Source organism: Bos mutus, chromosome 21 (genome assembly GCF_027580195.1).
Source record: "Bos mutus isolate GX-2022 chromosome 21, NWIPB_WYAK_1.1, whole genome shotgun sequence".
Taxonomy (NCBI): Eukaryota; Metazoa; Chordata; class Mammalia; order Artiodactyla; family Bovidae; genus Bos; species Bos mutus.
Genome location: NC_091637.1, coordinates 26,405,866 through 26,420,955, shown reverse-complemented (window position 1 = coordinate 26,420,955; position 15,090 = coordinate 26,405,866). Strand labels below are relative to the sequence as shown.

The 15,090-nt window shown below is 43.3% G+C and overlaps 1 protein-coding gene across 1 annotated transcript in view; it reads left to right on the top strand.

The window, feature by feature from the left end:
- TMC3 (transmembrane channel like 3) overlaps positions 1 to 15,090 on the top strand; it is a 53,331-nt gene that overhangs the window by 14,036 nt on the left and 24,205 nt on the right. The window contains exons 5-12 of the mRNA XM_005889741.2: positions 2,512 to 2,618; positions 3,714 to 3,812; positions 3,915 to 4,057; positions 7,521 to 7,668; positions 8,369 to 8,412; positions 9,836 to 9,983; positions 11,913 to 12,022; positions 14,582 to 14,660. Of these exons, the coding sequence (XP_005889803.1) occupies positions 2,512 to 2,618; positions 3,714 to 3,812; positions 3,915 to 4,057; positions 7,521 to 7,668; positions 8,369 to 8,412; positions 9,836 to 9,983; positions 11,913 to 12,022; positions 14,582 to 14,660 (878 nt within the window). The remainder of the gene's footprint in view (positions 1 to 2,511; positions 2,619 to 3,713; positions 3,813 to 3,914; positions 4,058 to 7,520; positions 7,669 to 8,368; positions 8,413 to 9,835; positions 9,984 to 11,912; positions 12,023 to 14,581; positions 14,661 to 15,090) is intronic.

The following is a 15,090-nucleotide window of genomic DNA, read 5'->3' as shown; positions in this document are numbered from 1 at the left end:
CAGGACTGCTTTCCTTTAGGATGGACTGGTTGGATCTCTTTGCAGTCCGAGGGACTCTCAAGAGCCTTCTCCAATACCACAGTTCAAAACATCAACACTTCAGCGCTCAGCTTTCTTGATAGTTCAACTCTCACATCCATACATGACTACTGGAAAAACCATAGCTTTGACTAGATGGACCTTTTTTGGTAAAGTAATATCTCTGCTTTTTAATAGGCTGTCTAGGTTGGTCATAGCTTTTCTTCCAAGGAGCAAGCGTCTTTTAATTTAATGGCAGCACTCACCGTCTGCAGTGATTTTGGAGTCAAAAAAAAAGAAAACCTCTCACTGCTTCCCCATCTATTTGCCATGAAGTGATGGAACCAGACGCCATATCTTAGTTTTCTGAATGTTGAGTTTTAAGCTAACTTTTCACCCTCTTTCGCTTTCATCAAGAGTCTCTTTAGTTCTTCTCTTTCTGCCATAAGGGTGGTGTCATCTGCATATCTGAGGTTATTGATATTTTTCCGGTTATCTTGACTCCAGCTTGTGCTTCATCCAGCCCAGCACTTCACATGATATACTCTGCACTTAAGTTAAATAAGCAGGGTGAAAATATACAGCCTTGACGTACTCCTTCCCCGATTTGGAGCCAATCTGTTGTTTTATGTCCGATTTTAACTGTTGCTACCTGACCTGCATACAGGTTTCTCAGGAGTCAGGTCAGGTGGTCTGGTATTTCCTTCTCTTTAAGAATTTTCCACAGTTGTTGTAATCCACACAGTCAAAGGCTTTGGTATAGTCAATAAAGCAGAAGTAGATGTTTTTCTAGAACTCTCTTGCTTTTTCGATTATCCAACAGATGTTGGCAATTTGATCTTTGGTTCCTCCGCCTTTTCTAAATCCAGCTTGAACATCTGGAAGTTCATGGTTCATGTACTGTTGAAGCCTGGCTTGGAGAATTTTGAGCATTACTTTGCTAGCATGTGAGATGAGTGAAATTGTGCGGTAGTTTGAACATTCTTTGGCATTCCCTTTCTTTGGGATATAAATCATGTTCAGTTTAGTTCAGTTCAGTTCAGTCGCTCAGTCATTTCTGACTCTTTGCAACCCCATGAATTGCAGCATGCCAGGCCTCCCTGTCCATCACCAACTCCTGGAGTTCACTCAAACTCACATCCATCGAGTCGGTGATGCCATCCAGCCATCTCATCCTCTGTCGTCCTCTTTTCCTCCTGCCCCCAATCCCTCCCAGCATCAGTCTTTTCTAATGAGTCAGCTCTTCACATGAGGTGGCCAAAGTACTGGAGTTTCAGCTTTAGCATCATTCCTTCCAAAGAACACCCAGGACTTCTCAGGCTCTGATTCTAGGAAATCTGACCTTAGAAACTGATTTCTGCAGAATCATTTATGCTAGCAAATACTCTACCTAGTGAAAAGTTAGAAACTTCCAAAAAGTCAGGGAGTTGAGTTTAAGTTAAATAAATTATGGAACAATAAAATTCATTTTATAGGGAAACATTTTGTATGAGAAAATGTTCATAATAGATTGTTAACCCTGGATATGTAGAGACATGGCAGTTTTATACCAAAAAATACACGTATAGGATGACAATGGATGGTTCCACTAAAAATTTACTAGAAAGTAATTGTAGTAGTGATTTTAATTTAGTAGCCTTGGAGTAAGTGACTTTTTTTGGCTTTCTTTGTGTTTTACTACTTATTATGAAACATAAGATATATTTGAAATAAAATTTCAAGATGCTACTTTTCCAAAGTGTGATACAAGTCCACCTGCTCCAGAAAGTCATCAGAAGTGTCACCTACATCCCCATCAAACCTCCTCTAAGCCCCCTTGTTTTCTCAGTAGAAATTTGTTTTTAGTCATTTTTCGGCTATGCTGTGGGGCATGCAGGAACCTCAGTTCCAGGACCAGGGAGTGGTCCACCTGCGGGCCACCTGCAGTAGAAGCAGGGAGTCTTAACCACTAGACCATCAAGGAAGTCCCAGAAATTTGTTTTTAAATGTCCTTTTTTATTTTAGAATAAGTTTAGATGTATGGAAAAGTGGCAAGGAGAATTCTAATAACCCCTTTGACCACTTTCACCTAATGTTAACATCTAACACGCTGTTATTTCTTTTGAAATTAAGACAAAAGAATCCTTACAATATCCTTGGAATTTTCCAAACTATGCAAAATGAAAAAGAAATCTTTTAAATCCTCAAAAGAGGCTGATATTTCTGAACGTAGATGAAATGTAAATCTGATAAAAAGCATTTTAGATCCATATGACATGAGGGAAAGTGTGACATTAGGGATTAAGGATGTATGTATGTAACTGGTAGATATAAAGGAATGTGTTAATCCTTCTGAATGATCATCATGGGTCAAGACCCTGATAGGGACATTATTGCATTCTTAGTCAATGTCCTGCTGATGTAAGAAAAAAAAAATAAGTGTTGCTTTACAGAGAACTTCTTACACTGGGAGAATTTTCTTTAAACTGTGCTCCTTACCTTGTTTTTCTTTAGGTCATTTTGGATCTGGTGTTGCCTCTTATTTCATATTCTTGAGATGGTTATTTGGGATCAATATTGTGCTCACGATTATGACAGGTGCTTTTATTGTTCTTCCAGAGGTAAGAACTATATCAGGAGAGTTTAAAGTGCCATTTGTTATAAAGAAGAGATGTTTAGAGCTGTAGCGTAAGACAGGCACACTCATTATCCTGGTGGGAAGGATAATCTATGTGTCCAAACAGGGCTTGGTGACCTTTTTTCAGTAAAGGGCCAGATAGGAAATATTTCAGTCTTTGTGGGCTTCTTAAATCTGCTACATCATACAAACGTGACTGATAAGCCCTAGGTCACTAGTAAGTGTGGCTGCATTCCGATAAAATTTTATTTATGAGTGCTGAGTCACTCAGTCATGTCTGACTCTTTGCGACCCCATGGGCTGTAGCCCCCAGACTCCTCTGTCCATGGGATTCTCCAGGTAAGAATACTGGAGTGGGTAGCCATTCCCTTCTCCAGGGGATCTTACGGACCCAGGGATTGAACCCAGGTCTCCTGTATAGCAGACAGATTCTTTACCATCTGAACCACCTGGAAAGCAATTTTGGATTCTTTTCCAACCATTTAAAAATATGCAATGGTCTCCCCAGGTGGTTCAGTGGTAAAGTATCCAACTGTCAAGCAGTAGATGTGGGGTTGATCTCTGGGTTGGGAAGATCCTCCAGAGAAGAAAATGGCAACCTACTCCAGCATTCTTGCCTGGGAAATCCCACAGGCAGAGGAGCCTGGGGGTCTATAGTCCATGGGGTCACAAAGAATTGGATATGACTTAGCCACTAAACCACCACCACTCAAACTTTCCTTAGCTCTTGGGCCACACAAAAGGAAGTGTTAGGCTGGATTTGGCTTATGGGCCAGTGTGCAGACATTGTGTTAAAGTAAAATCTATTTCTCAACTAAACTTTGTCTTTGCAAAGCAAATGGGACCATTTCCTATGCCATTATAGAAACCCAGTGGCTTCAAATATCCTCCCTTAGAAGCCATGTCCAGACTAGAGAGCACACTCAGACTGGCCCCAATCAGGCAAATGAAAGTCTGGCCACTTGTGAAGAATCCACTTCCTAAGAGTCTTGTAGGTGCAGCATCTTCACAAGTGCATGGAGATCAGTGGCCCCTTTTCTTCCAGAGGACTGTGTGATTGCCTTTCCTCTGTCACCAGCTCATTGCAGGCCAACCGTTTGGAAGCACAGCCAGCAAGACCATCCCCAAGGAGCATATTGCATCTGCCCAAGATCTGGACACCGTTTGGTCTCTGGGGGTGAGGTTCAGGCCCAGCCACGTTCTTGTCTCGAGGTGGGAGGGGGTTATGAATGTTCTAGAACCTGGGAGTCAGAAATGACATCGAGTGCTCTCTCTGCAGGGTTACCTCCAGTACTCAGTCCTCTTCTATGGCTACTATGGCAGGGAGAGACGGATCGGGAGAGCTGGCTACCGGCTGCCCTTGGCCTATTTCCTGGTGGGGATGGCGGTGTTTGCTTACAGTTTCATCATCCTCTTAAAAAAGTATGTCTGTTCAGTTCCTCAAAATCCATGCCAAAATGCTGTGGATGATCTCATTTCATCTTGTCACTAATCCTGCAAAGTCAGGGCATACATCTGCCCATGTTACAGATTAGGCCTGGTGTCCTTGCTCAGTCCTATCTGACTCTGCAACAACTGTATGACCTATAGCCCATCAGGTTACTCTGTTCCTGTAATTTTCCAGGCATGAATGGAGGGGATTGCCATTCCCTCCTCCAGCGGATCTTTCAATCCAAGGATTAAACCTGTGCCTCCTGCATTGGCATGCGGATTCTTTACCACTAGTGCCACCAGGGAAGCTCCGATCTTGTGTACACACCAGCTTGTCTTCATCACACTGCCCCTTGTGTCATCATAGCAAAGTTCAGGTAGAAGGGATTAGGATAAAAAAAGATAAAACAGTCATCATCATTATCATCAAGCAGACAAAATCTAGGGAGATGCAGTGACTTGAGGACCTTAAGAGTTCATGCAAAAATGGGGACACGTATATGTATGATTGAGTCCCTTCACTCTGCACCTGAAGCTATCACAATATTGTTAATCTGCTATCAGTTCAGTTAATGTCCAACTCTTTTCAACCCCATGGACTGTACCACACCAGGCTTTGCCGTCCATCACCAACTCCCGGAGCTTGCTCAAACTCATATCCATCAAGTCAGTGATGCCATCCAACCATCTCATCCTCTGTCGTCCCCTTCTCCTCCTGCCCTCAATCTTTCCCAGCATCAGGGTCTCTTCCGATGAGTCAGTTCTTTGCATCAGGTGGCCAAAGTATTGGAGTTTCAGCTTTAGCATCAGTCCTTCCAGTGAATATTCAGGACTGATTTCCTTTAGGATGGACTGGTTTGATCTCCTTGCAGTCCAAAACCCTAATAAGCAATAAAAGGTTAAAGAAAAACAGGAACATGATGAAAACCAGCCAATAAGAATATTGTTGAAATATGTTTATTGATATGTAAGGTTCTGTTTATAATTATGGTTATAATTAAATTATTATAAAACAGAAGAAACAGCAGGTGGTGCTAGTGGTAAAGAATCTGCCTGCCAGTGCAAAAGAAGCAGGAGATGTGTGTTCCATCTCTGGGTTGGGAAGATCCGCTGGAGAAGGAAATGGAAGCCCACTCCAGTATTCTTGCCTGGATAAATTCCATGGACAGAGGAACCTAGTGGGCTATAGTCCGTGGAGCTGCAGAGAGTCAGACACAACTGAGTGACTGAGCATGCACACTCACATACAGGGAGATGCAGAGTGACTTGAGGGCCGAAAGTTCACAGGAAGCTTTCCAGCTTAGCCTCTGGGGGGCCTCAAGACCCCACCTACAACACGAACCCTTTTCTGGATGTTACAGTTTAAGAGACAAATTGCTGTCAACTCTGGAGCAGGAAACATGGATAGACAGAAAGGGAAAAGCTTCTAAGAGGAGAGAAGCTCTAGAGCAGCAGGCTTTTTTGGCCCTGGGGACCATTTTCATGGAAGACCATTTTTCCATGGAGGGTAGGGGATGGTTTGGGGATAATTCAAGTGCATTATTTTTATTGTGCATTTTATTTCTATTATTATTACATTGTAATATGAAATAATTATATACCTCGCCATTATGCACACTCTAGGAGCCCTGAGTTTGTTTTCCTGTAACTAGACAGTCCCATCTAGGGGTAATGAGAGAGAGATGGGGAGCGGCTGAAGTACAGATGAAGTTTCGTTTGCTGCCCTGAACGGCCCGGTTCCTAACAGGCCACGGACCAGTACTGGTGCATGGCTCAGGAGTTGGGGATCTCTGGCCTGAAGAACAGGAGGACTTTCTCCTGAGGACAGAATCGCGACTCCTGCCTTACATCTAATGCAAAGTCCTGTATAAGAGGTATCTAACAGGCTCCCACTTGGTGGGGTAGTTGCTTCATCGGGCAGGGGCTCCAAGGAGAACTGATTTAGTTCAAAGTAAAGAATTTTGTTTCATGGAAAAGGAAATGGCAACCCACTCCAATATTCTTGCCTGGAAAATCGCATGGATGGAGAAGCCTGGTGGGCTATAGTCCATGGGGTCTCAAAGAGTCGGACACGACTGAGCGACTTGACTTTACTTACTTTACTTCCCATGCTGAGACCATACCACTGCTTTTCTCATAAGAACATTTAAGTACTTGAGCATTGTTAAGTTAAAGATACCTTATTTCTGAGCTTTCACTTGGAATGTTTATTTTAATGTGTTCTTTATTTTGCACTGGTTCTACCTATAGTTACATGGGATATGTATGGCTGACTTGTAATGATTCTAGAACAGTGCTGCTTAAACGATCTGCGATGAAGAACCTTTTAAAAGATTTCTTAAATCTTTTTAAAAATTTCAATCCTTCGCGAGCCAGAACTTACGCAAAAACACAATAAAAACATCAGACTACTAAAAAAAAGAATTTTGTTTCACAGTCACAGCTGCACACGTGCAGTGAGTGCACACACTTACAGGGACCTCCTGACCACCAGTGATGAGCGAGCTTATGCAATGGACTCACCCAAGAACGTGCTGTTTTCACACTGTTCAGAGCAGGTGGTGGAGGACACAAGCCACAAGTGGGGCTGAACCCAGCCTAGGCTCTGCTAGGCTAAATATTTAGTATTTAGTTGACTTTTCAATATTGTGTAAGTTTAAGGTGTACAGCCAAGTGAATCAGTTATAGCTATATATGTGTGCTAATGTGCTCAGTTGCTCAGTCCTGTCCGACTCTCTGTGACCCTATAGACTGTACCCCACCAGGCTCCTCTGTCCATGGACTTCTCCAGGTAAAAATACTGGAGTGGGTTGCCACTTCCTACTCCAGGGGATCTTTCTGACCCAGAGATTGAACCCACATCTCTTGCATCTCCTGCATTGGCAAGTGGATTCTTTACCACTAGCGCCACCTGGGGGAAGCTTACATATACACAAGTTCACTCTTAGAACATAGGCCATTAAAGAGTATCGAGTAGCATTCCCTATGGTATGGAGCAGATCCTTATTAATTATCTGTTTTATGTACAGCAATATGTATGTGTCAATCCCAATGTTCCAGTTTATCCCTCCCCTACCCTTATCCCACCCCCAGTAACCATAAGTTTATGTTATACATCTTAACTCTGCTTTGGTTTTGTAGGTAAGTTCATTTGTAGACTTTTTGTTTTTTAAGATTCCACACATGAGTGATATCACATGATATTTGTCTTTATCTGACCCACTTCACTTAGTATGAGGACCTCTGGTTGCATCCATGTTACTGCAAATGGCATTATTATTCTTTTTATGGTTGAGTAATACTCCATTTTTATACACACCACATGTTCATCTATTCCTCTGTTGGTGGATGTTTAGGTTGCTTCCATGTGCTGGCTATTGTGATGGGGCTGCAGTGAACATTTGGGTGCATGTGTCTTTTTTGAATTATGGTTTTCTCTGGTCCTCTTGTGCAGGATGGCTAAGAACTCCCGCATGAGCCTCGCCAGTGCTTCCAATGAAAACTACACATTCTGCTGGCGGGTGTTCTGCGCTTGGGATTACCTCATTGGAAACCCAGAGGCGGCCGAGAGCAAAACCGCAGCCATCGTGAACAGCATCAGGGTGAGTTAGGGAGCCTGTCCAGGCTGCCAGGAGTCAGGGCTCTGCAGACCACAGCCTTTATAGCAAGAGCCGCTGGCCTTCTGCTGGGGGTCAGCATGGTCCTGTTCCCACAGTGCTCAGACCAAGGCAGCCACAGTCTCCAAAGTCATGTGACATGATGTGTTTCCCGCCCCGCCCCCCACATGCCCCAAACAATCTGATGGTGTACAGGAGGAAGACACTGGAACTTTTTAAAAAATTTCATCCTTCTAAAATTTCCATGTGTGTATCTGTGTTAATTTGCATAATGGATTACTACCATGTTGCATGTATTTAACTTGTAAATGAATAAATACATCTATGTGGGAGATATCTTAGTGTTGACTTAGAAGATAACACAGTAAAAAGCATTCAGAGACAGAGCTCCTGAACAACAACATTACAGCTAAATGGTGCCTGCTTCTGAGAAAAAAATGATTCAGATCATTTTGATGATCTCAATAATTTACTTCTCCATTTCTTCTTTCCATTCTCTAGTTGCCTTTTTAAATCTATTATTATACAAAGTGCTGATATCAATAGAGTCTTATAGAATGAAGTCTAGGCATTGAATTTATGATTAAAAATACTGGATAAGTCATTTCTCTCATAAACTATTTGTAAAAATTTATGATTAATGATAATGCTAAGCTTTCGATACTGTATGTGTCTTTCTTTAAAGGAGGCTATACTGGAAGAACAGGAAAAGAAGAAAAGCAAAAACCTGTATGTATGACAAACTCCCCATACTAGAGTCATTGATAAGCTGTGTTAATTTGGTGCCCAAATCACCAGAGTCTATCTCATTTTCATACAACGTCAGGCAGTTCTTTTCTCTTAAAATCTATCCATCTCATAATGTGGTAGGTGGGAACCCTATAATTTTTCTCTCTTTAAGAATATTTACTATTTATTTATTTGGTTGTGACAGGTTTTAGTTGCGGCATGTGGGATGTAGTTCCCTGTTGAGTGTCTAGTTGCTCAGTCATGTCTGACTCTTTGCGACCCAATGGTCTGTAGCACACCAGGCTCCCCTGTCCTTCACTATCTTCTGGAGTTTGTTCAAATTCATGTCCAGTGAGTTGGTGATCCTATCTAACCATCTTATCCTCTGTCGTCCCCTTCTCCTTCTGCCCTCGATCTTTCCCGGCATCAGCGTCTCTGCAATGATTTGGCTCTTTGAACCAGGTGTCGAAAGTATTGGAGCTTTAGCTTCAGCATCAGTCTTTCCAATGAATATTCAGGGTTGATTTCCTTTAGGATTGACTGGTATACAGAGCAATGTTTATATGTTGATCCCAACCTCCCAATTCATCCTACCCCCTTGGGGTCTATGCATTTGTTCTCTACATCAGTCTCTCTTTCTGCTTTGCAAATAAGTCATCTCTACCACTTTTCTAAATTGCACGTAAAAGTGCTAATTGTGCTGTGTTTGTTTTTCTCTGTCTGACTTACATCACTTTGAATGGCAGTCTCTAGGTCCATCCTCACTGGTGGTTTAAGCTCATGGTTAGTTCCTGCGATGCAGAAAGCCTGTCCAGGGGATGCTGGAGACCTGGGGAGTTGAGGAAACACCAGCCCCTGAGAGGAAGCAGTTGTTATGGGGGGATGGACTCTCCATAGGGTGTTGGAAAATGGATTCTAGCCCTCTCTTTGTCATTAATTTCTATGACCCCAAAATGCCCTTGACTCTTCGGGGCAGCTGCTTCCTCAGCTATGAAATGAAAGGATGGGACTCCATCTGTGTTCTCAGGGGGCAGAGAGCACCACCCACATGAGGATTACCTGCAAGGTGCTGCAAATGCAGATCCCTCCAATGCCCACCTTGATTGACAGCATTAACATCTCTGAGAGTGAGACCCAAGAGTCCATATTCTTAGCATGTCTCGCAGAGTAAACCTCACAGGTGATTTTGATGTTCCCTCAAATGTGAAAGCTGCAGCCATCCTGAACACATTCCCACTCAAAAATGTCTCATTCAGTGATTCATTATTACAAGCAAACAAATCAGCAGAAAGTCCAGTTCTCATTTCTCTCCCACACACAAATCCTGAATCCTCCTGATTCTGTCAAAATGTGAGGAAGACATGCATCTGGGCTCCCTGTGTGGAGCCTAGCGTACTGTTCCCATATCTGCCTCTCCCTGCAGGGCAGTGACTATCTGTCTGCGGGTCGTCGCCAACATCCTGGTGCTTGTCTCACTCGCTGGGAGCATCTATCTCATCTACTTCGTGGTGGACCGGTCCCAGAAGCTGGCACAGTCCAAGAAGGAGCTGACACTCTGGGAGAAGAACGAGGTACCCACACACAGTGGCAGACCCTCCTCTGTTTCCTGGGTGTTTCTTAGTTTTTATTTTTAATGAATTAATTAATTTGCACCAGGTCTTAGTTGCAGTATGCAGGATCTTTAGTTGCACCATGTTGGATCTAGTTCCCCAACCAGGGATGAAACCCACGGCCTCTGTACTGGGAGTGCAGAGTCTTAGCCACTGGACCACCAGCGAAGTCCCCCCTGTGGTGTTTCTTAAGTGGATTCACTGGAAGTATCTCCATGGAAAAACTGTAGTCCTCTTATTCTAGAGCACGGATCACAAGGGCTTAGAACCAGAGTGGCAACACTCAGGCTTGGCTGAATGATATCCCTGGTCTTAATGAGGAAGGTTTTGATTCAAAACCACCCTCAAGATCTGTACATTCTTTCCCTTGGAGTTGCACTGCTGACTGTGCTTTGCTTTCTTGGCTTTGTGTTTCTTTATATGCATGTTTCCAGAAACTGACTTAACCAGCATTTGCATTAGCAATTGCATTGTCTTCCATTGCATGTGTTGAAGTTGACCATGTGGGGATTGTTGAACATTTAGGCGGTTTCCATATTTCTATATTTTGCCTGTGCTGGGTCTTCACTGCAGTGTGCAGGCTTCTCTTGTTGCAGCATGTAGGTTTAATTGCCCTGAGGCATGTGGGATCTTAGTTCCCCGACCAGGGATCGAACCTGCATCCCCTGCATTGGAAGATGGATTCTTAACTATTGGACCATCAGGGAAGTCCTTCTGTATTTCTAAGTCACAATAATGCTTCCCAAAATAGCCTCACACCAATGGCTCATTTTTGTAAAAGTCCTTTCCCCTCCATTATGTGACTATTCCCACAAATAGAAGATTACAAAGAGGAAAGTTATAAGCAGTTTTATAATTCTTACTAATTATTGTAAGACTCTGGTCCTGAAAGTTTGGTTTGATTTACCTGTAAATATTTGAATGGCAGAAGTAGCACAAATGCCACCTCTCAGACCACTTCTATAAAAATAATTAAAAACAAAGTGTGCAGCCAATACATTCATCCTCAATGTACAATAATTTTTCAGAATCTGAGACTGCATTACAGAGTCTCTTCTCATACCTCTGTATTTTATGTCAATTAAGTGGGTTATAGAAATATGTGCTTGTGTGTGGATAGATAAATTTTTGAAAGATAAATTCAGAAATTATTTCTCCTTTAGCTCACACCTCTCATGTACCAGCTAAGCCTCTGCTTTCACTTGCCATAAATACAGAGAAACAGGAGTCATTCAAAAGTAATGCTCTAAATCTTGCATGTGCAGAAAGAATATTTATTACCTCTCAGACTTTCCTTATCTGTTCTTAACAGCTGCAGTTATTTTCTTCTTCTATCCAAGGTAGGAAAAGTATAAATAGAATAAGATGGTAATTGAAGAAGGCGGCCAAGACACCAGTGAATCCCAAATGGCATGTATGAGTGTCTTTATTTTAAGGAAAGTTCCTAGAAAGAATAAGGCTTCCCTGGGGGCTCAGTTGGTAAAGAATCTGCCTGCAATGCAGGAGACGTGGATTGGATCCCTGGCTTAGGAAGATCCCCTGGAGAAGGAAATGGCAACCCACTCCAGTATTCTTGCCTGAAGAATCCCATGGACAGAGGAGCCTGGTGGGCTAGAGTCCCTGGGGTTGCAAAGAGTCGAACACAACTTAGTGACTAAACTACCACCGCCACCACTGGAAAGAATAAACCCATGGCAAAGTGGCCTTGTCAAGCAGCTAATTAGCTAAGATTTGGGGGAGGTTTTCCATGTAAGAACTGCATGATCCTCTGAATACCCCTCTCCCCTACCAAACATTAGGCTTCGAGATCAATTGTCAGGTGATGTAGGCTGAGATTCGGGGGTGGGGGGCCCTTGAAGAAGCTCGGTGGGGCGTGCATTCTCTTGGTAGGTGAGTGTGGTGGTCTCCCTCGTCACCATGCTGGCACCATCGGCCTTCGACCTTATCGCCGCCTTGGAGATGTACCACCCACGAACCACACTGCGCTTCCAGCTGGCAAGGTACGGCCACTGTGCTGGGAGGTTTCCTTATGGGTTCACTGTCTGGCCACCCACCGTGGGAACTCAGTCTCTCAGGAGCCAGGGCTTGCTTTGCCCCACGCTGCCAGCCTTAGCACAGGACTAGCCCTATGGAGCATCTTAGGCACAGGGGTTGAAAGATCGGAAGGATGGGGAAGAGGAGGTAGGGAGAGAGGAGGGGGCTGGAGAGGAAGGACCTGGAAGACTGGATGGAAGAGACGGATGAAAGGGTGGTGATGAGAACAAGAGGAAAAGACAAGGAGGGAGGGAGGGAGGGATGGAGAGGATGAGAAAAGGGGAAAACAGGCAGAAAAAGCAGATGTGAGAGAAAGAGGACCAGAAGATGAAGGAAAGGCTGCCCTGTTTTGCCCACATTTTGAGTCCCTTGGTGGATTGACCACAAGAGGTGAGAGACTCTTGCTGTCTTTCCAGATGTGAGATGAACATAATGCTTTACTCGTAATTCCCCAAAAGCACAGACCCATGGAGGCTATGTCAGGATGGTCAGTGGGTGTTCAGCAGGTGGTAGATGCAGATGTGAGCCACAGCAGACTAGGGACAGGGGAGGTCAGAGGGGCCGGCCTCATGAAACCACATTTCATTGCTAGCATTGGCTTCATCACTGTCTTACTGAAAAATTTCCATCTCCTCCCTGGAGCAGCCTCTTTGTCAGTAGACGTACAGCTTTAGGGGATGTTCTGTTAGGGCGATGGTCGCAGAGGGCAGAGATATTAGAACCTGGCTTGCTTGTCTCCCATCCCTCTGGGCCCTCCAGTGCTTTGATTGTATTTCCTCTTGTAACACTGGATCACGTTCTACAGAACAAATTTCCCCCAGATCACTTTGTGAAGAATGACTCTCTTTCAGGAGTCAGCAAATATTTTCTGTAAAGGACCAAGTACATCTTTTTTTTTTTTTGTTTGTGTCTATTCTTTGAAAAAATATTTATTATAGAGAGATAATTGAATAAGATGAAAGCAAACATTTTAGTCACATATTCAAGAACAACTATATATTACTACTAGAAATAGAAACCAAATAAATCTCAGTTTCATTGCAACTGTTCAACTTGTCACCAATTAAAGAAGGCCATTCACCAGCTCAAAAGAGATGGGGAAATGCTAAACATTCAGAAATTGAGCAAAAATTCATTTACTTGAATTTTTTTAGGAAAAAAAATTTTACAAAGACTTTTTTTTAAAAAAACTAATACTCTAGATACAACTCATGGTATGAATTTAATAAATTAAAAGCATTGCTTGGGAAAAAGTAAGGTTCTATGCCTAGAAAAAGGCTAATTTTCATACATACATTGTGTCATAAACTACTGTGATTAAAATAAAAATATTATTGTTGTCTATGATATAAAGACATAAGTAATGCAGAGTGTCATTATGTACCTTAAAAGACAACAAATAAGGTCCTTTGCAATATATCAGCACTTCTTACATTCTTTCATGCATCCACATGGTTTTTTTTTTTTTAATTTAATTTAATTTTTAAATTTTACATAATTGTATTAGTTTTGCAAATATCAAAATGAATCCATCACAGGTATACATGTGCTCCCCATCCTGAACCCTCCTCCCTCCTGCTTCCCCATACCATCCCTCTGGGTCGTCCCAGTGCACTAGCCCCAAGCATCCAGTATCGTGCATTGAACCTGGACTGGCATCTCGTTTCATACATATTTTACATGTTTCAATGTCATTCTCCCAAATCTTCCCACCCTCTCCGTCTCCCACAGAGTCCATAAGGCTGTTGCATACATCAGCGTCACTTTTGCTGTCTCGTACACAGGGTTATTGTTATCATCTTTCTAAATTCCATATATATGCACCAAGTACATCTTTTTAATCGTGCTGGTCTATGAAGTCTCTGAAGAGAGACTATGAAGGTCTATGAAGGCTCAATTCTGAGGTCATAGTAGGGAAATGACCATGGACCATACAGCATCTAAGGGGTGTGCCCGTGTTTCTTGCAGCTTTATTTCCAGAAATAGAAGAGGGTAGGATTTGGCTAAAAGGCTGTTGTTTGACAGCCTTGAAGTCCAACGGAAGTCCAATTGTCGTTTCAAAGATAGAAACACTTGAAAGATCAGGGGATGGCATGTGGAAACCCCTCATCCAGGGTGGCTCTATGGGGAGGGGTGGTCCCAGCCCCTGGGCTCCAACCCTTGCCTCTGTGCTGCGCTCAGCACCTCCTCTGTCAACCCAGGAGAGAGAAGAGCATTCCTCAGCAGCTCCGTCACAGGTACACACCAGGGAGAAGCAATACTATGATTGCATTCCTAGTATACAGATTAACCTCGTTGTTCCCGTTCAAAACTAGAGAAACAGAGGCATCAATAGACTTGCCCTTCATGAGTTCAGTTTTTTTTTTAACACAATCTGATTCTGAAGGAAACCAAGGGTGAAAACCAACCACTGTCTTAGCCTAAGCACGGTAGTCACTCCAGAATCATGGCAGAAGCATGGATCAGACAGAAGCATGGATTTTGTGTGGTGGTGTGCTCATTCAAGGTGGATTTGTGGCTTTCAGGGTCCTTGTACTCTATCTGGGGAACCTCTACAGTCTGATCATCGCCCTCCTGGACAAAGTTAACAGCATGAGCATTGAGGTGAGTGCTCTGCCCTGGGAACTTGCCCAGCTGCCCACTGCCTCCCCCCTTGATACCACACACAGACACATGCTCACAAATACACATACACACACACAAACATTTACACACATATATGCACATGCACAAACACATGCAAACACTTACTCATACACACATGTGTGTGCACACATATACACACGTGCACACATATACACATACACATGTGTGCGCGCACATGTGCACGTGTGCACACACGTGCATATATATATGCATACACACACACACACACACATTGGGCTTCCTAGGTGGCGCTAGTGGTAAAGAACCTGCCTGCCAATGTAAGAGATGGAAGAGGTGCCGGTGAATCCCTGGGTTGTAAAGATACCCTGGAGGAGGAAATGGCAACCCGCTCCAGTATTCTTGCCTGGAGAATTCCATGGACAGAGGA